Source organism: Hylaeus volcanicus, chromosome 2, assembly GCF_026283585.1.
Source record: "Hylaeus volcanicus isolate JK05 chromosome 2, UHH_iyHylVolc1.0_haploid, whole genome shotgun sequence".
Classification (NCBI taxonomy): domain Eukaryota; kingdom Metazoa; phylum Arthropoda; class Insecta; order Hymenoptera; family Colletidae; genus Hylaeus; species Hylaeus volcanicus.
In genome coordinates, this window is record NC_071977.1 from 9128171 (window position 1) to 9150693 (window position 22523).

General features: G+C 41.1%; 1 protein-coding gene across 17 annotated transcripts in view; it reads right to left on the reverse strand.

Annotated features, from left to right (window-relative positions):
* LOC128872909 (disks large homolog 4) overlaps window positions 1-22523 on the reverse strand; it is a 393187-nt gene that overhangs the window by 100094 nt on the left and 270570 nt on the right. For 16 of the 17 annotated variants that reach the window (XM_054116078.1, XM_054116077.1, XM_054116084.1 and 13 more), the window contains one exon: window positions 14652-14687. The exons of the other annotated variant lie outside the window; for it this stretch is intronic. In XM_054116078.1, coding sequence (XP_053972053.1) covers window positions 14652-14687 — 36 coding nt within the window. The remainder of the gene's footprint in view (window positions 1-14651; window positions 14688-22523) is intronic. 17 annotated transcript variants of the gene reach the window in all.

The following is a 22523-nucleotide window of genomic DNA, read 5'->3' on the forward strand; positions in this document are numbered from 1 at the left end:
TCCAGATTTATTTTCATTATTGTCTCACCTTCGAAATTAATTCTTAATGGAAAAACCTGTCAGCCATTTCTGGATGACGCGGCGACCAAGGTGTTAATAGAAAATGTTTGTGCCATAATTTTTCAGGGTATTTATTAAAATGGTGAACTAATCGAAGGATTGATTTGCCTCCCCTCTGATTTGTAAGAGGCATCCCTTGATCATATGTAGAGAAGATCGTCATCAATCGCGACACCGGAATTAGTACAATTTCGAAATTCGTGTTAGCAAAAAAAAAAAAAAAAAAAATAATTTTCCCATTTCGGTAGAGCGATTTCGGTCCATTAATAGCACGGTCCCCCGAAAAGGTCGCGCACGAAAATGTGCACGTCCACAGGCATCGTGCCAGGAGGCGTTCGAGCGCGAGCGTCGCGAGGGCGGTCTTTAGAGAGGGATATCGAAGAGTTTTCGCGTTTCGTCGCGAATCCACCTTCGCCTGCTAGCGCGATCCAAGGTGAGAGAGAGGCAAACTGCAGTTCTCGAAACTCGAAGCTACGACCCGCTGGGTTGCCCACTCGACGAGGCGCGAGCCGCATTAGCAAAATTGGAGAAACTCCAACTACGAGGCGTCGGATCGCCACTGGACTTTATGCCCCTGTGCCGTGTTTCGTTGTTCCCCGTCGCTCTTTCTCGATCCCCCCCGCTACCCAGGCCGTAGGAAAGCTTCTATCGCTTGGCTGGCACCGGCTGCACCGACTAATTGCAGCTTTATCCCCGAAGAAAAACGGTGTTCAACGCATCCGACCACTGTCTACCGAGTCTGTTTTTCTAGCTTTAAAACAAAGCCACTCAAGCCGCTTAGCAAGTTTCGGGGAAAGTTGGAGCCACGTTGCTCGAGCACTGGAGATAATGGACTGCTCGTGTGGGCGATCAGGATGGTTTGACTGTTTTCTGGTGCCTTTGGAGATCTATTCAGCTTCTACGGTGTTGGGTGGGGTGTTGGATGGGATGATATATTCGATAAGCAGTTTTAAGTCGTTTGATCATCTCGAAAAGTAGAAATAATAATGGAATTTGAATATAGATGGTTGAAATATAATGATCTTCAAAGCAATGCAAAATCTTCGTTACTTTCAAAAATAAGAGCAAGGTACTATAACCTAAGAAAGTCCAGGTGTTCTTTGAACAGTTTTTAATTTCCGATTCATCGTTAAGGAGCAATAATGGTTCCCCATGGTGCAGTATTAATTCGTATAATGCGCCATATTTGGCAATTTTCTCTGTCTAGCTCGAGATAACAAATCATATTATTATCGACGGCTTGGCCTGCACGGATTGCAATCAGTCTGATGCGTTCCAGACACCCGAGCGAAATTGCAAAAAGTTTACACGCGGCTTGGCAAACGTTCGTTTCTCTGCTCGTGCCCCGAACAAAACGATGGATGGGCAAAGCCGCATTAATATCCTAATGGTTATTCCGGCGGATCTTTCAGGTAATCAACGGGGAATTTTCTTCTCAGCTCTCCGCAAATATTTTACGTTCCTAAAATTAAAAGTATCCATATACACGCCTCGATTATTTTGCGATACCGAGATCAACAAACTTGCATCGCGAACGATACGAAACGGGGAATATTTCTAGCCCGTTTATGGACGATATCGAGCAAGTTGTATAGGTATTAAGTAACGATAACTTGTTTCTTGTTAACTAAACAAGAGTACCTACAAGTTTTCCTTTATTTGGTTACAGAAGTAAATTGAATTTAATTAGCAATAGATGCTTTCTTGAATATAATGTTTTTTATTTTACGTTTCGATCCTCTCAGGCTACCCTACTAAATATTTTAATAAATTAAACCGTGGAACGTTCTTTTATACAGCTCTATGCAAGTAATTAAAAAATTCTCAACCAACGACGGAAAATTAAAAGAATTTTTGGCAGAGTGTAAACAGTCTGTTGAACATTATCAAATAAAACGAGACAACCCGACGTTGATGCGAGGACGCAAATTAACACAGACAACATTAACCTCGGACCCGCTATTCCGCGTCCTTAATGCTGAAAAAGAAAATTAAATATTTCCTTGCCGTCTCTCTAGCATCATGCGCAGTTGCAGTTATTTTTTTCTTGTCCTCTTGGACGAGTGCACGTTTATGTAAAGTAAAAAATGTAACACTGTTACATTAATGCTGTCGGTACGATCGAGTTATTCAAAATATTACCTCGACATTCGAACGATTTAAATAACATTGCATTATTACTCGAATCGAAATCATGGTACGTTTTGGCGGGCGGCCAGAGCCTGTGTTCATCAGCCAGTCTTTATTACATGCAATGCGGGTCCCAGTAACCGAGGGGTTTGGACGATCAATTAATTCCTGATCGTATTATCCACAGGAAGGACGAATTTTCCATGGAAAACCGCAGTCCCCGGACAAAGGTCTGGCCATCAGCAACAGAAGGTGGATGGAACAGAGATTTCGATGAAATTCTCGTCCCGATGAAAAATTTCGAGTCACGAATAAAAGATAGGCAGCTTTTGATCCGATATTTGCGCGAGAAGAATCGCAGTCTGAATTATACAACCATATTGCGTTTCACGTTGGACTAATAAAAGCTGGAATAAAAATAACAGCGTATCTTTTTTCGTTCGTTGACGTCAAATGCGAAATTGATAAGCGAATACGAATTAAAGTAAAACGTCATCTCATGAAAATTCGAACTACCGCCTCGTTCATTTTCATCTTGAAAAACAAATGCGGTATTCTAGTAGCATGTCTTAAATTCTCCACTTCGTATGCATATCATTGATAAAATACAAACTGTTCGTAAAACTACCCTAACAAAACTGTTAATCTCCAAAAATGTCCAAACTCGAGTAAACGGATGACAGAGCGAAGATTCCAGTCGCCTTATCCCGTGGCATCGTACATATTTCTTGCTCTAAATTCCATTCAGAAGCTCAGGCTGCCACAGAAAATCCAGACCGACTGTAACACGCTCGGCGTTATTTACACATCAGCCCCGCGGCTGTTGGATCATGGACTCCTCTGCTTCACGCGTGTTTCAACCATCGCTAAAATTTACGACCGACGGAACAATGGATTCGGAGAACGTGGCTACCAATAGTAAATCCCCGGCCTAACAGAGTTTCGCAAATTAAACACACCTGTAGACCAGAGCCGCTGCATCGTATAGAATCGGTCGAAGCAGCTTTCGTGTTATAACGGACGTGCGATTTGGTCGGATCAAACTCGGACGGAACGAAACCCCAGCAACGAATTTGCAATGATGTTAAACAATATTTGGGGTAGCGCTTTGCAAAAATCGATTTGTTTTGCTGTTCTCCGAGAAGTGCAAATAGGTATATGCAAACATCAAACTTGTCGTATCAGTGTCGTTCAACTTCTGGTATTCCTTATCATCGCTATGGAAAAAAGTTTCAGAATAAAGAAGTACTAAAACCCACACTTCGTTTCGATAAAAGAATGTGTGAATAATAGAAAAATGGTTGAATCCATGAATACGAAGAGTACTCGCGAAAGAGATTCTGTACCTCCATCGCATTCATAAAAAATAAACAATTCCACCGCAAAAACTCCAAGTTCTCTCGATCCGCAACAAATCTTCAATTCGTTGAGAATACAGTTCATCCCTCGAGCGTCCCGTCGACACAACGCCTGGGAAAATCACGAAACCCCACGGATTCAGGACTAGGAAAGAAGGAAATCCGTCGTCGGAGAACTCGAGGCTTTAATTAATTTAAATTAGACGAAATTTCCCGGAGCAGCCCATTGCCCGATGCATAAATAAAGATTAAGCCGACGACGGCGACGCCGTCGCGGCGACGGTTCTCCCGCGGATTCGGGGCTAATTTATTCATAGATCAATTAAGAAACGTGGGGAGACGGGCAGTGGCACCTGGACGGAGGTAAATTAAGGGGAAAGGGACAAAAAGTTTTTCGACGAACGTGGCGACGTACATAAATGGCCGAAAGCCTGAAAACCGTGGAGGCGTGGGGGGAAATGGTGCTCGAGCGGCTCCCGGGAAGAATAATAATTTAAACGGCGCTGACTATACAGCTTTAAAAACGAAGAATTCAGCCGCGGCCCGTGCTCGTGACAGGTTTCTACTTATTCACGTTTACCTGCACAATTTATTCGGCTTCTTGCAAAATTTATAAGGGTTTTTTTATTATTTTTTTAAGGAAGAAACGTCAGCTGGGTCGAGAAAGAATGCTTGGGATTTTTTTTCTGGCGACGTGGAACGACTCGTATAAATGTTTCGTACGTGAATTAAAAGGGCGTACTTTGAACAATATTTTCAAACCTTCGCGTAGCACATTGTGTCGCAATAATGCAAAGCTAAATTCCTAAAACGGTTCGTCGCCAAAATTCACCGGAACGTCCTGTATCACGGCGACTTACCGTTAACGAGAAGCGAAAACTTGAGTACCCTTCAATGGAAGCGCAAGGAGATGGCCCGCTCCTCGAAACGCCGTCGTCCCGATCGGCCGTGATATAATTTCGGCCCTAACGACTTTGGTATCGACGTTCAGACTTCCTCGGCGAACTTTCAACGCAACCTTTTGTCCCTCAAATTGCCATCGTCCGCGCACTTCGACTTCGTTTCGCCGCCCCGATTTCCATTTTAATCCCCTTCCACGTCGTCGTGGAACAGAGATGGGGGGAGGGACGAGGCACAAATAAGACACGAAGCAAAAACTACCCCAGCTCGTACCTCGAGGAAAACTTTCGATCGTTTAGAGTTCCACTAATGAAAACTGCAGTGCCTCTAAAGCTGAGGATTCTTCGCTGGGAGAACCCTCTCGAGTGACTGTGCGGTTTTTCGCGAACAGTGCTGACAAATTTCAGTACCACATTTTAGTTTACTTCGTGCTAGTAGCGGTATCCCGTGTTTAAGATACATTATTTATTCGAACACCAAAATTCGAGAAATTACTATTTAGACATTTATTTCTGACACTTTCAGGAGCAACAAAAATTTGAATTCACTTACTAGTAGTCATAACAAGCAAATAATACGTAACAGTAAACAGTTCTGTAAGTCTTGATTAAAAAACCAAACGAGGAAGCTCACGAAGAGTTAAGAGAAGCTGAGCTCCATTTACTCGATGAGTTAATTCCATAAGAATGCAATGTTTCTCATCCTTGTGCTCTGTTTTGTTTCCCAACATGGCGAACAAAGTTGTTACATAAAAAAAGAAGCTCCAGACAGAAGGTTTTCTTTGCGCGAAGACACGCGAACCGCGATGATGGTATATTCATTAACAGCGTTCCTCTGCGACAGTTTCCTGCAACCGCGCGAAAAAGCGAAGACCGAAAATGAGAATAAGCAAATCGCGGTCTGGCTTTGACGCTTTAAAAGGAGTAAAATTGTGCCGTGGCTCGCGTGTTTCTTAGGAGAGAGAGAAAAAAAATATTCAGAACGAAAGCAGAGAAGAAAATGAGAAGGAAATGCGCCACTGTGCGCGCCGACAATGGTTCCATGGTAATTTAGATCTCAGAAAAGAAAACTATGCGTGCACGTGTATTCTTGCCTTCAATGTTTGCAGTTCCACCACTGTTTTTAAACAGTACTCGACATTTTCGCATGGTAATTTCGCCCGAGATCTTGATTATCGTTTGCACATTTAATGGGAAATCGTAGCTTGCGAAGTAGTATTATATTATAAAGATTACTATTGTATTAAATTGTAACATGTATTATTATTTTAATATACATATACGGGATGGAAACAGCGAGTGGTATCCCGGAAACGAAATTTCCAGAAATACGAATGGCGGGTCCGGGGGGTCGAATTCATGCGCCAGTTCCAGAAATATTATCACGACCTTAATGTAATCGCGCGAATTTCGCGAAACTGCAGTTCCCCTCGGTCGATGAAGCGTTAAATTCGCCGTGAATATTCAATTAGTTCGGCCATTAATATCGTTCGAAAGTTCGGCCCCCGAACGGAGGACTTTCAAGAAAAGAAATGAGGCTTTAATGTCTCGAGCGTAATCGTCTTTTCCGCAAATGTATTCAAAAAAATGATTCGAGCACGATCATTACTTTCGGTGGCGATCGAGAGAGCTGAAATTAAATCAGGTCGTTCGCGGGAACCGGCGATAGTTATCGACGAGAACTAAATTCGATCCCTTTTCGTACGGTTTGTCTGCTTTATTAACGATTCAATTAAAGTTAATTGGTTCTCGATAAATTCGAATACCCAGTTCTTCTTACGCGGTGGGTACACCCCTCGGCAATAATGAAACTGTACAGAATGAAATTTCCACGATGCAAGAAATATGCCGGTGTCAATTAATTACACGTTGCGCGCCGCGCAAACTCGGCGCGAAATTCTTGCCGCGCAATGTCATCACGAACATCTTAATCGCGGTATTAAATTGCACGACGAAGAGGTCGCTGCTCGAAAATCCCTTAATATTGTCGTCGATTCGCTAAACATGCATAATTAAACTCGCGTCGCCCACGATTTACGCGACAGCAGTATCTCTGACAGTTGTACGTCATTCCTGTCTAGAGATGAGCATAATTCTGTCAACAAATTTCCTTTCGCGTGTACAAGGCACACCATTACGTGCAACACGTTTTTAAATACTGGCACGTTTCGCAAGTCCTCACTGTGCCAATTTTGTTAACATTGTCGTGTATTTATAACGCAGACGTCGCTTTGTTTGTGGTGAAAGTAACGAAGTGTGGCAAATTTTGTTACAGAGTTTGAAAATTAATTTAAATATAAAGACATAGGGACTCGTAAAGTGACCTAATAAAATTACACACTCCCAGATGCGGACTAGCAGAGCAACAGTGACTATCGAATGTCCCAAAATTTTCAAAGGAAACAGTCGTCGCCCGTACGTTTCCAAGTTTAATCAGGAGAGTAACGCCCCTTCAAAATTTCTCATTAGTTCGGCTCGGTTGTGTCGTCGTTGGATGCACGACCGGTTACTTCCTAACTCGCAGACAGTAACGCAAGCAACTTCCTCCTTGTTTAACGAAGTTGAACATAACCGCCAAATCACTGCTCGGAGGCCATTACGAGAGAAGACAATTTCTTAGGAGACACTCTGACGGGCTAATCCACGGGACGCCGGAACTTCGATCATAGTCGATAAACTAAGAAATCTAGGAGATCCAAAGTCGCAAAACTCGTGAGCATCGGTAACGGTTTGTAACGAATTATTGCACGAGATTCGACTTTTAGCCGGAGTTTCTCAGATTTGGATGTTGGATAGAACAGGGCATTCGATCCATTATTTAATCAATTATTTAATCATCGTATAAACAAATGAAACTAAATGTTTATCAATTCAGTACATACAGTAACACAGGCCTTAAGGTAAACAACCAGTGGGAATGCAAATTCTTTTTAGGACAGAACCGAGGTGTAATTATGTAGAATTTTATTAATATGTAAAAAATGGTAAAAAACAATTGTTTAAGAGTATCTAACAATGGCAATAACTACCTATTAGATAGTAGAAATTGCACTCTTCAATTTGAATTTTGTTAGAATCAAATCGGACGATTCTACACCGAGTTGTAACACTTTAAAGTTTCCCATTTAATAGGCACTTTAATAGTAATATACATAGATTGGTTGACCAGGGGCCTGAAACGTCCTTGCAAGGCCGAAGCAGTTCCAAGAAACAGTAGTAAGCATTGTGGTAGTATTTCCTGGAAGGAACATCCCCTCAAATTCCAAGAAATAGTAGTAAACATAGTAGTATTTCTTGAATGGAAAACCCCTCTAAGGTCTTTAGAAGAGATGCAAATTTATCTATCATTCCTTTCAAGCGATCTTGATGAAACTTGGCATCTAAGGGTTTTTGGGGTCGCTGAATCCAAATCTGAACTCAAAATTTAGAAATTCAAAATGGCGGCTCTAATACGGCAGGACAAAATGCGAAAGTGATTCGATGTGGATGAAATTTGGTATACAGGGGTTTTTGGAGTCGCTGAATTCAAATCTAAACTTAGAATTTAGAAATTCAGAATGGCGGATCCGATATAGCGACACGAAATGCGAAAAGTCACTCGATTTGGATGAAATTTGGTTTATTAGGGTTTTGCGATTCTCTAATTTCAAATCTGAACTCAGCATGCAAATATTCAAAATGGCGGACCAAAATCCAACTTTCGTTTCATTAAGTAACATTAGGCGCTTTAACGAGCAATAAAATGTTAATAAAGATATCCATAAAGTGACAGAGCTTGATCCATTAAATCCTCATTATCGTGTACCGCTTGTTTTCTCAGATAGTGCGATAAACGAACAGCCTTAAAATTTTTCTCGCGAAAGGAGGGAGCAAGCAGCGTTTGACAACCTCTTTTTCAGCGACGAGGAACGTGGATATAGGGAGGCGATCGGAAGGGAGAAATCCGAAAGAAAACCAGGCGAACGTGACCAGCATAATGCAAACTCGAATTCTTCTAGACCGGGGGAATCTTTAGCGATGGCACGCTGGCGTGTGCTACAACCTCAGAATAAATTTACAAATCCCAGTATTGGGTTAACGTTAATATCGTTTTTGCCTTGTATCTCCGTTTCCCTATTTTCCTGACTAGAGGTAGCGATAACCATTTGCTTTGGTCCGATTTTCGACTCGCAACCATCAATTGTAATTTCAATTCGAATTATATCTACAACTTTAAATTGAAACGTACGTAAAGCTCTGCCAGAAATCCCCGAAAAGTTCCCTAATCCAGTTCGCATCAGCTCTATTCCTGCCACTTATCTAATTGCCGACTACACCGTGCACGAACTACCTTTTTCCCAGCCGTATTTCAGCTTGTAAACAGTCTAAGTACCGTATCGCAGCCTAAAAGTTTCTCCTGCCATCCACTTCTGTCAAAGCACAGCTTACACAGAATGGATCCGTTTAATGACTTCGTCATCGATTTTACGTTCCTATATTCCAGAATCCAGGAAATCCTGGGATTAACCCTTCAACCGAGTCACGCTCAGGCGAAACTCGCAGAACATGGGGTGTACGGTGGAATTTGCATTATGGCGTTTCGAATATCCAGATCTCGTCTGAACGCTCGAAATTTTTCAAAATTTCGCGGTGAACGGACGTGTGGCAAGCTGGTAGTGAAAAATCTCGTAAAGTCCTCTTGTAATTTTCCAGAGGGACTGAGTATACTATACATCGATTAAAAATGCGTTAATAAAATTGCTTTTGATTTTCTACCGTACTTGCGTTTTGTAGAGATTGAGTTTAAAACTGATAAATTCCATTTTTTTCTCGTGCTCTATGAAGACACCGGAAAGTTTTCGCATGGAAATTTCCTGTATCCGACAATGCGAAAACAAAGAGCGCGCAAACACAGATGAGGAGACCAAGAAGGATGTTTGGACCTTGCATAGCGACTGAAAGATAAAGAAAATTAGCTCCTTCGGGACTCCGTTTTTCGTGAGGAGATCCAGATACAATCACGCTGGCTGGTCCCCGAGGAAAATTAAACGTTGATATCGTTAAATGTGGAACAAACGAACCACGAAGTTCTCGGTCCGTGAATCAATCACGACGTCACAGTCTCGAGGAGTACAAATAAAATGGAAATGAGCGCTCATAGAGCCAGCTAGAAAGTCGTCTCGTTTTTCACGACGGAACAAAAATTCGCCCGGTGCTTTAAAAGGCGAAGTGACGCGGAACAAAGTCTCCTTAGACTTTATCTTTCCTTCGAATGACCCGTACGAGCCGGCTACGTAGCCTTCCGAGTGAGTTCGCGAAGATAAATTGGCCGGAATTGTTAGGTGCTTTTTAAAAGTCCGAACGAACGAGCCAAAGAAGAGGACAACGGGGCTAAACAAACTGTCCACCATTTTTACGCGCCGTTTCGACTCGTTTACGTTTCCAACTATTTTCAAACCTTTGCTAGTTCGCGATCCGTCTTTCTACAAAAAAATACGGGACTGAGCTTCTTCAACCAGTGAACAATATTCACACGGTTGTTCATTTTTTATTAGGTCTTGCAAAATAAAATAACCTGATACGAATTGGTCTGTATTAAAGTACTATCATTAAAAATCTGTGTATCTTGTCTTATCGATAATCTCGATAGGTACAATTAATAGGAATGCATTCTAAGAATGTTTCTCGATTATCAGTTACAGTTAACGCGAAGTACTTGTGCACGCATCGCTCTGAGTTAATGCTAAAGTGATCGATAGGTGAAATGTGCAGACGTATCAATCAATATCGAGTCAACGAATAATGAATTGTGTGTTTTTACAAAATCCGTTCAGCATAATACTAGCTATCACCGAAATGATGATCAAAAGTTGAGCAAAGAAATTTGTCCCCAAAAACATTGAATATTCAACGAGATGTTCGAAGTCACTTCATTATTTAGTCCGTCACAGGATGACTATTTCAGTTGCACATTGTACAACGTTAATTGCAAATTTGTTTTCGGTGCATCTGGATATGGCGACGCTCTATTTGCTAGCCAAAGTTGATGTACGGGGAAGCAGCTATTTGCTCGTGCACATGAGGTTCAAGCTGCGGGAGGTCTAATTCTAATCCAAACATTTCCGTTCGATTGGCCTACGTAATGTCTCCTATTAACTGACAATTTGTCAATTAATGCAGTACTTTCCAAACAAGTGAGTAATTTAGATAGGTAAATCTTTATGGAAATAGTTTTGATATTGTTTTGAAAATATCGTTGTTACAAACGTCGATTAAAAAACGTTTAGGTTATTAATAAATGATCTACAACCAGAATTAAATTACCGATGCATGATCAGCCACTAGTGAATAGACCTTAGTACAAATTGCGATAACGTTGGTCGATCAATAGTAAATACTAAATTACGTTACAAATTCAAACGCTGTGTTCGCTATCGTTATTTCACGCGAATTAACACGGCAACTTATTCATTAATAATTTGAAAACAACTCGTGCAATCGCGTTTGCGATAATGGCCCCCATGAATACATGCGCAAGTATAGACCCCGCGCCTGTTTGTTTATAGGAACGAATCAAATTATTTCGTCGTTATTAATTATTACTGCACGTGCATGATAATGGATCGAAAGCAACGGTATTATTAATAATAGTTTCGACGGAAGGGCACAGAGAAATATGCTGCATTCATTTTTACGATATTATTATATCTCTTCGGTCGAGAATGTCGCGAGCACTGCGACGAGCATTCCGATGGACGGAAAAGCGTAATTATTCGTAATATCTGCGCTGTTGACTATTAATATTCGTTCCGTGATTCCTGTAATCATAACCACATATTTTCTACGCACAAAAACAGGAAAATAACTATGTATCGATGAAACAATGCGAGGTGAATCAAAACAAGAGTGTTACAGTGGAAATACATTCTGGACTTTTCCATTCTAATGTGTAAGAGACTGAAACACGTCATACTTTAAATAACTAGTATTATGTAGGTCTAAGTTACCAGCTACTGGTATTTTGAACATGTATAAACTTGTGGTTCATTATCAATTTTTTAATATGCCCTGCTTTAATTTTCCAAACAAATAAGGGACACCTATCTAAAATGTTATTAAACGATATAAAATAGTCTACAATTGCCTATTACATTTAAAGAAACCAAATGTGAAAGTCCCTGCAGTAGAGAGTGCCTCGCAGGATGCGATATTAAATATTATACGCAACGCGACATTCGTTTCCTTCAATTTAGCCACGTATAAAGGACCGATAGGTGCCCTTCGAGGGTCCAGCGAGCCGATTCGTGATCCGTCGTTAACAACTAATCTCGGTAATTTGCGTGGACACCGAGGGACCCGTACGGACACCGACGCGCTCACGTCATTCCATGTGATTTATACGACGCGTCCCGTTATAATGCTGGTCGACCATAATGCAATTCTAGGGGCTGGAAGCGCAGGAAGTGACATGAAGAGCGGCAACCACGTGGTAACCACTGTGCGCGGTTCGCCAATGACCTCTTACCGCCGCGGAGGCTAACGCCATTGCTGGTTCACCGGTTTAAACGCCAATAAACGAAATGTAGTACGTTTGCTGACGAAAAGAATACCGTTTCCCGAGGGATGTGTACCGATCTTTCATGTTATCTTCTTAAGTAAACAACGAAGAGATGGAAATTTTATTCGTCGATGAAAGAAAATATTACACAGCCAGTCCCATAACTATTTATCCACTATCTTTATTCAACAGATAGGACTAACTGTACGGAGATTTTCCAAAGGGAAAAATTCGTTAGTAAGAAATTGTCAATGTATTATTTTTTTTTTAAGTGAGATTAAACCAGTCGAAAATAAATCATTCACTGTATTACACAGGGCGATGTAATAAACATAATAAACATGGGTGAATTTAAATAAGGGTAGCTAATAAATTCGACAGCTAATTAAGAAGAGCGTTTAATAAACCGAACACGGATTTTCTTTCGAACTGATCCAATTTGCCGGGGTCTAAAGCACGCTAAAAGAGGTTGAAAAAGTGGATGAATTACCCAGGGTCCACGGGAAGGGCTCGAGGTCTTGGAACGAGGAAGATAATCGGCGACAGTCGGGGGTTATCCAGAAAGTTACAAGGACCGGAGAGTCGAGTTTACTCGATTTGGCAAGTTCGGTATTCACTCGGGTTGGACCCACCGAACCTCTTTAATCCCCCTTTCCCTCATTTCCCGTTACAATCTACGGGGGTAAAGTATGTACCATCTTCGTTGAATTTCAAACGATCCTGCAAATCGAATGAAGCCCGCCATGAATCTTTTCGTTCGAGTAGCGAGAGGGTGGTTGTCGAGCGTCGTGAAAAGGGAGGGTTGGCTTGGCGTTTGAATGATCCGAACATAACGGAGGCCATTTAAGGCGGTGAACTGAGACGACGGGGAATAAATAACCCAAAAATAAAGGAGAAAGTGAACGGTTTGGAAGGCATCATTTTTTTTGTTCAAGGGAAAAAGCAAACTGGATTGAAATGGAAATTAGCACAAATAGAGGATTCCCTTTGATATAGTTTAACGAGATATTTGTTGTCTCCTCGATCGATGTTTTAGTTTCTGTTTTCATTCGTTTGAAACAAGAATAACAAGAATAAATTCGAGCTCGATACGGGTGCATGATTTGAAACGAACTCCGTCGGATCGAGGCACAAAGAACAGAGAGATTATTGCTTTAAAATAGCTTTTTGTGCTGCCAACCACAATATAGCAAAAAATTCGAAAATAATATTGATTACTTTATCTGAAATTATTTTCGCAGTACTGAATTATTTTGCATGGACGAATACTTTCTATGAATATTGTTTAACAGTGGACTGCACATAGAACTCGTGTCATAAATAAATGAAAGGTTACATTCAATTTTCAATTTGCAGTCACGAAATATGTAAAATCTACTAACACGAATAATCGTCTGCTTTTGTTCCTATGCCGTTTTTCACGTTAGCAACTTTGTCTTTGTCGCGGTTTTCAGCCACAGTGTGATAAATGTAAATTTCCGTTTTGTTGCATTCCCTTGACCACGTAATTCTATTCTACCGCTTGCATAGTCTGCAAAATTAATTTTGCAAATCCCAGCCAAACGTTCTACACCCTCGCGCAAACTGCGGGAAACTCGCTTACGTTTTTCTCTGCATATCTTCCCGAAGTTTACAGGATTCTTATTTATTCTTAATATAAATGTTCAGATGTTCTCTGATAAAATTCTTGAAAAAACGTCGTGGGAAGTTACTACCATTAATATTTGTAATTTTTTAAGAAACACAGAGAAGTGAAGAAATTAATTGACCTTGCACTCAATTACTGAACAGTTTATTTGTAAGTGTTCTTAATATTGAAATTCTTAATATGCAAAGCAATGAAATAATTCATTTCGGAATCAATTAAACCGTAGATTTAACAATCGTGACAGTTTGAAGATCAATAACTCATTAGGGAAGAGCATAGCATACGAAGTCGTTTGTCTGCGGCTTAAAACGCTACGCATGGCGATCATTAACGCTAATGTCTCGAGTGCAAATAATTATCCGGCGCGTCTTCTTGCACGTGAACGCGCAATTCGCAAGACGATGCCTCGACTACGCGGAAACTCTAATTATGCCCCAGTAAACTCAAAGCGACGGCGGCGTATAGAAGCGATCGCCGAGATCTCGAATCAATTAAAGCCCTTAATGATCGCTCGAGCTTCTTGCAACGGGGATCCAATGATCGCTCTAATGCCGCGGATACATCAATTTGTCTGAAACGAATAAATTCGCTGTATCGAACAAGAGATCTGCCACTGGAGTATAATGCGACCCGCGATAATAATCGATTCGATGCGACCGCCGCGATAATGCCTCTGCGCGGAGAGTGATCATCGAAATTACAACAACAGAGGCGGGTATCGGGGAGCTTTGTGTTGGAATCTTATCGATTATTCGTCGAGAGCTCTATATATGTAATTCTCTGATTTCTTATCAATCACGGGATGTGTATGTTTGTGTAAATTGAATTCAAAATTAAAGATATTAGTATGGAAACGTTTATATGAAAAGAAAGTATGACGGTTCGAGCCACGATTAGTTGTATCGCATTTTAAATGTCTATTATGACTTTAAAAAAGAAAAATATGGAGCGAAGGTCGTTATCGACCGTTAAGGGGGTTTTAATTCAGACAAGAGAGACGTTGACGTCTTTCTACTTACGTGTCTCGTGTCAGCCGCAAGAAGGGGCGTGTGTGCCTGCAACAATGAGTGCCCAGAAAATTAGAACTGGAGTAGAACCCTGACGGGGGTATTCTTTTTTGCTTTCTAGGGAGCTTCATGCTTCAGCAAAGACTCCGCGCGCGCTCGACGCGTCCTCGAGGATACAAATTCCTCGGGAGTAATCATGCTGTCATGCGATGACACGCGTCGAAAGGGAACCATGCAGAGGCGCAAAGAACTACCACGGGGGTCAGCAATCGGATCGAACGCAGGCTCTTCTATGCATTTCTCCTTCAAATGGTACGAAACAAGATGTAACGTCACAGGAACATTCCCTTCCGCGATCTCGAACTTGCTACAAAAGCCGAGAAACGCGATGTAATAAATTTTACACCATTCTGAATTGAATAGATGTTACGCAAACTTTTTGCCAGTGCCACGATCTGGTCAGAGAGGGTAAAATATGGCGTAAAGAAATTTTCAAATACAATTTGGTATCAATTTTTTCAATTTTTCTTTTCCCACTTCCCAGATACACACTCAGTCCCATAAATATTCGTACCTTCTATGTCTATATTTCTACCAAAGTTTCAGTTTGTTTCTAATTTTCAAACTGCCAAACTTGTCCTCGCATTAATTGAATCTCGGTCGATTGGAGCCACGATATTAATTTTACAATCTGCAGATAGTTTTCGACGGTGTGTCTGGCGCGCTTCCCTCTCGCATCAATCAAATCAATCTGGATTTCAACCTAATGACATTCCGCCCGACGAGGACGACGGAAGTTTAAAGAGAATTCTTGGGCGCGCCTCGTCGCGATGGAATAAAATTAATCACGATAGTTCGGAAAGAAGCGAAACGCGCTCCTTGGTCTCCAGAGGGCCGCGCGATCTCGAAACGATTTCTCTCATGGTAAGTTTTCTGGACTAGGAACACGCCTACGGTCCCCGTGGACCGCGACAGGAAAAAAAATGAGAGAGTTCTACGGTTTTCACGCGGAATGCCAAACCGTTGGCGAGAAATTATTTTCCTGTCGCGAGTTTACGCGGCGCCGAGCTTCCAGACGAAAAGGAAGGTTTCAAAGATTCCTGGTAAGGAAATCGTAGCATGCTAACTGGAGAAGTTTGCAGTCGGGGGTGTCGAAGTCCGTGTAACGCGAATGGAAAGCAACTTCTCAGGGTAAACCTCCAAATACTTTATGAAACTGCAGAAACATCGATTTTTGTTTTTATTTGAGACGCCCAAGGAACGCCATTAATATCCTTTAGTTTAAATACCTTTGTTATCTCGGCGACTGTGGCTCGGAACCATTCATTTTGGTATATTTCAGGAAAACAAAAAGACGATACACGCTTCAACCCCGTTATCAGTTGGCGTTCCCAACACACGCGACACCCTATACGCGCGCCTATTTTTCTCTTAATTAATGGGTCCCAGCAGTGTTCTGCTGATACAAGCTGCGTGCAGTTCCTGCTCGTTAACGAGAGATTAACCGAGCTTTGCGAGCGTAATCAATACGTATAAGAGAATAAGGCAAATTTTTTGACAGCTATATTGCCATGAGCACGTATCCTGAAGCCAGCGTTGGGCACATTTTATTTCCGAATAACGAATGCAAATTTTATACTCAATCGTAAATTAGAAAGTAGTTCTTCCACTATAGGAGCTAAAACGTAGAAAAAAATCATGAAATTTCCACTTTTCTAATCCTCGTGTGTCATTTCTTTTCAGCAAAATTTAACAAAATCAATGCCCCAGGGAAACAAATAAAATCAGAATAAAATTGATAATACATTGTTTTTCAAAATTCTCTTTATAATGTAAATTCAAAAAAAAATTCAGAAAAGTTCTTCCTTTTTCAGGAAAGTTATTATAAATAAAAAGTTATGACTATACAAAGTGATTTGACACGTAAATATAAGATTTTTCAAAAAGAGGAGTTAATCGATTTGTGCAGCAAACGACTCAAATATGAAACTCCCAATTACACAGTGACCTATCGCCAATTTAATTAAATTGCCAGCGAGGAGTAACGAGAGTTTTTTTATTCCGTTCCTGTAATACGTCGATCCATATCCGACTTCCTCTTTCGCCGCAGTCCCCAGTGGTTGTTTTGATGAATGAGCTCCCGCCTCGAATATTTCATCCCCTAACTCGGAAACGAGTGATCGTAACAATGAGGGGAAGATTTCCGTCGCTGGGACGGGGCAAGATAAAACGAGTTTATGCGGCTCGTTATCACCGCGCGAGAAACGAAGGGAGAAGCCGCAAGTTGCGGCCACTCGACGGGGATGATCGAAATGAATCACCAACCCCTCATTTCCATCGGTTTTCCACTTGCAGCCCTGTTCCCGTCACTCTGTTTCTCCGCTGGGCCAATTCTAATCGAAATTTATTGAAACTTGAATCCTCCGCGATTCCTTTGGGTGCTATTGCTATTCCCATTTCGCGAAAGGAAAATTCATTGTGTATACGGTATCCTATTCGAACCTTGTATTATGAAAATATTTATGGAATTGGTCTGCAGCTCGTATAGGCGTTTATGCGTTTATGGACGATTTCGATGAAGAGAATTTAAGGGTAGCTGAGGAATGAATGAAATTGAGGATAAAATAAATTCGTGGATTACTGTTATTGGATAGAAAACAATAAGAATTGATTAACCCTCTCAGACCTGGCGTCCAGAACTGAAGACACAAAATTTTAAAAATACCTATCGCTTAAGGACGAATGTCATTTGTGCACATGAAGAAATATCAGTTTTCCTCGAAAACTACACTATTACAATTTTTTTTTTCCATACTAACTTTAGTCCAAGTTAACCCTAAAAGTTAAATTACATTATTACGAGAGAAAAGATAATTCAGATCTTAAAGGGTTAAAATAAACATATGCATGAGGTTTCGGTCTGAAAACATCCAATAGAAATGAAATAAAATTCCTGTTATAGAAAACCAGAAATGAGGATTGAATATCAAAGTGAACTTTCTCCCCTAATGAGTCTGCATAAACAGCTCCGCTCTCTTCAGCCATCCCTTTAGGATTATAAAACACGCATCGCTGCGCGCGTAACGACCATTCGACGGTGACGAGATTCACTTACTATTTCTCAATCCCATTCGGTCTTCGCCCGAAACAATGAAGCATCGTCTACGAGTGGCGCATCGCTCGTCGATTACGTATCACGTTCCCCCTTGATGATCTCGAGCTTTTCCACGGTGGCATCAAACGGCTGTATCCCGGAACTCGATCACGGCGATAAATAAGAGTAGCGCGAAATAACAATAGGGCAAAGATAGCAGACAGGTAATTTCCTCCGTATTTCTTACTTTGTACGCCGAGAACAATGAGGAACGTCTTATGGTGGGAGAAAAGGTGGCCTATCACACCCGTCACCCCCAACCTCCTCTTTTCTCATCTCGTTCGGGGATGAACGACGACAGGGAAGGCTTCTCCAATTCCACCGAGGAGTAATTTCTGAAAATAGACCAGGACGGCCACCGACGGCTCCAAGTGGCTGATCTTGAAAAGAATCGGAATGGTAGGCGGCGGGTTCATTCAACAAGTATATCTCGCGGGAGGGATGAAGACGATAATGCAGTTGCTTCACGATGGAATCCACGACGGTTTTGTTATTCATGGAGCCGTCAGACGATGTTAGAATTTAAGCGATCGCTGTAAAGTTCTCGTGGCGTTTAGGTGAACGGTTCCGATCGCGCGGAACGAGACACCAGACCGTGGGGCGTGCGAGTCGCGTCGATGGCTTTGTTATTGATTTCGGCAAAGGTTAGCTCAGATGAACGAAGCATAGACGAATCCATGGCGTAGTGGAATAATTTATGCTATCGATTGTACTTTCGCAGAATTCGAGGCCACTTTTGTTCAGTCAGAAAACATTCATATCTATATTTTATCTGCGAATCTGTATCTTCTTCACACAGCAATGAGTCAGATTTGTATGGCTAATTCTTAATCTCGATAGTGTACAAGATATTTTTGAAAATACATGTCGAAACGAAAATACAAAAGCAACCACTTACCGAGAGCACTTCCGAGGGAATCTCGGCGCGGAAAGGCACGAAGAAGAATGCGCCGTTGAACAGATACATTCTCCAGGGATAGAAAAGTCGATAACAGGGGTGTTTTACGGCGAAATCTCGTCGTTCTTGTTATTCATAGACCTGCCACGCGCAATATGAATTGACGCACTCGAACCGCCATATAAGCACGTACGTGCGTGCATAGAGGAAATATGCAAAGGCACTCGCGCGCGTACGCGAATGAAACAGAATACACTCGAGTCATGTTGCCGTGAAACACGCGTTACTTCCCTCATATTCATGGCGAAATGTTCAAGCTTGGGCAAAACTAACTGCGTGCATAGAACAGGCAACAAATTAAACGGTGAAATCGCATTTCAACGCGATAAAACGATTTCCATTGAAAAAAATATTGCGGACCGTTATGCAGTTTAAATGCTGGACGATTAATAATTTGAAATTCATTGTTTGCGCTGTTGTTATAATACTTACAAAGATGTTTTCATTAACGTCCGTCGAAAAAAAAATTGTAATTCAAAATTGGAATTAACGTACATCTATTTTATATAATCAATGAACGAAAATGTAAAGCAAGCGGGTACAAGTCAGAATTTTGCAGGATGATAATATTATAATTTAAGATACATTTTTATGTTCTATCGACTCCTCGAACATCTATCGTATCTCTGTGCCGAAATTCGATTTACGAATTTTTCCCGCGAGGAAAGCCCGATGTTTCAACCAGGAAATACGATAGTTCATTTGCGGCCGAAGAATACAATGAAATAACAGCAAAACGAGTATTGGTAATGGTCTTATTACTCAAACATGATGGACTCGTCGATCTTTATTTTCTTTCAAAATTTTGGCGATGAAGAGGAACCATTTTTATATCTGTTCGTACATTATTATTCGTACAATACTCTCCCTCTAAGTTGTACAATGAAAGATCTTCTTTAAAACTGTTCCACGAGCTCAGAAAAGATAAAAGCCACCAATTCAGATGATATTCCAATTACCCTGACCATACTCTTTAATTAAAAAAAATTACTCAGTTTCCCCCATTTACGAGATAAATCCCAGATCGGTATCCGAACAGATAGGGGTTCGATTGGTCTCAATTAACGAACTTTCCACGAGGGTCGAGTTTAAGCGGACCCAGCCAGCTATCATCATTGTTCAGACGACAAAAAAGAGGACTCTGGACGACGATGGGAAGAGTTTCCATCGAAGAACCAATCGTTCGAGAGGGTATCCCGTTGTGCCGAGGAAAAAATAAAAAAGAAAACTATGGCCAGGCGGAGCCGAGAGCAGAAAAGATGGAGCAGGCCTGAATGGTAATTAATTACAAGGCTCCGCCGTCGCCGGAAGCTCTCGATTCGCGATGCGCGGTGGAATATGAAATTCAATTAGCTTCTGTGCGAGCCCACTTCCGGGACGGACTTCCAAAGAATTAAAGGCTTCACCCGCAAGCTTCTTCCACGCTTTTCGAAAACTTTTTGCTCGCCAGCCACGAGACTTTCTCCGAATAGTTATCTTTACAGAAAAGAAGCTTTTGATTGCTTAATTGCGCAAAATTTCTCGTTTAAATTCTTTCGAAAGCACCGTACGATATGAAAGACAATAATTCAGATGTAAGTTCGTTAAATCTGGAATCAGTTTCGGAAATACAAAAGTAAATCTGGGAGCATCCGATGTAAACCAAATTTGCGAATGTAAAATAATAAATCTTCGAAGTCTAATCTCGAAAGAACTGAAAGACTCGATAAATTCAAAGAAGGAGAACAAACTACCCAAGTTGTAATTGCGACAATACGTACAAACCATAATTGCGTCTTATTAATTCAAATTTGTCGGGAGTAGTTTCCAGAATTAGTTCTCCAGGATTGTTAATGCAAAACTTGCACGTGCGCCACCACAAGATACACCGTTCGTTATCTTTTACCAGAATACGCTAAATTCATCCCTGGAATGCTAGCAGAAAATTAGCTTGGTTCGAGTCCAAGGAAAAGTCGCGAAAAAGTTTCCGTTTGCTGAAACAATTCCTTCGTTTGGTATTCCTTTAAAGCAGTCGCGTTTTTGCAGTGCGTATTCCCTCCCGAACGGAATGCAATCAAACTCATCGTAGGAACAATTGTCAATCCGTTGGTGCGTTGTTTGTTCCACGACAAGGTATTTGCCCGATCGATCGCGTTTGTTCAATATTGATGTTTCACGGTGCTCCGTTTATTGTACTCGTCGCGCAAACAGGAGTATTTTATAGCTCGTAGGATTTACTTGCGAAGGAGAAATAAATCTCGTATAATATATCATCATTGGAGCGTCAGTTGCAATTAGAAACGTAAACGAACCGATGAATATTTGCTTGAATTAAATAATGCAGGAACAAATAGAAAGTTTGCTCCTCGTTTGTTGGAAGACCAAACTCCGGAATAAATTTTAGTGGGAAAAATCGTCCTAAAAAATTTGTTATTTCATTGAACAGCAACATTAAATACCGTTCTAATACTAAATTTTGGTTGGAGAAAAGTCACGTCTAATTTGAAAAGCAGCAAAGGTACGGTTGTGGAAACATTTGCATCTTTCTTCACTCTTCTTCTAACAAGCATCAAGCAAGTAATTGCCCACGTTGCATACATTATGCAAAAGATACACACAATTGAAGATGTCTGAACTTCCGTACACTTGAGAATGTGAGGAAACACGAAAACCGGTTTGAAGAGTAATTGGAAACGTACCGAGGAAACGAAAATTATAGAAATATGTGATAATAGACTGTGGAAATCGGCTTTTTGTGTACATTGCTTAATGACGTCTATTATCATTCCCATTAATAATTTTCCTCTTAATTTTTACGCAGAAAACGAAGATTCACAGCATTCCTACAGATTAAGGGGAAAATGTAGATGCGAATAAAGCTGAAGATTCGCTTCGGTGTTAATACACTCTCACTGGCGCATACCATTGCGAGAGAGGTGGTCTTCTTAGAAAACGGAATGATTCGGATTCGGTTACATTTACACATTTATGGAATATCGATTTCGAGCCTCTCGAAGGGACGAAACGGAGTATTCATAAGTATTCATATATTCGTCGGGCAGATTCACCGAGGGCTAGATCGTGTCAAAGTCATCGAATTCCGCCATGGATTTCGATCAACCGTACCAAGACAAAAACGTTGAATAAACGCAACATTACGTAGCGCTTACATCAAGGAAAATGTAAGAGATCTTACGTCAGTCAGCCTATCGTAATATTGGAATAAAAACTGTCGAATCTGTTTATTGAAAAATGAGCTCGTGCTTCTCGTGCTTCGTAACTGTCTCAATACGTGGTTATTTATTTAAATTGCGTTCTCATTTACCTGGTTCTGACTAAGAGAGACGCTAGGAGAATTGTGGACGATTTTGTGGGAAATCTCCGTTCTGTACCGTGTGTACGGCAACCTTAAAACTCGGGAACAACTTGAGGGAACGTTGGAATAAAATATGATTAATCCCCCGAGCCGGGAAAGGCACGTAGGTAAATCCTTGCTTGCAGACTTGAAAAATGTCCGGATATAATTCTTTCGGCTCCTTCGTGGCTCATCCTCTCTGCCGACACGTAAACTTCCAGGTACGGAAGAACCGAAGAAGAGAGGACATTTCTTCTGCGAGGCGAAAAAATTCTATCGCCGTGTATGAAAAGTATAATTTAAAAATCTGAGACTCTGCTTCAATACGGAGGATTCCACGGTGAAAATGGAAAACACGCTCTCTGTTTAAAGAACAATAACTGGTAATTGGTGACATTATTACAAAAAAGTTACGTAAGAGATTCGAAAAGCTCGTAA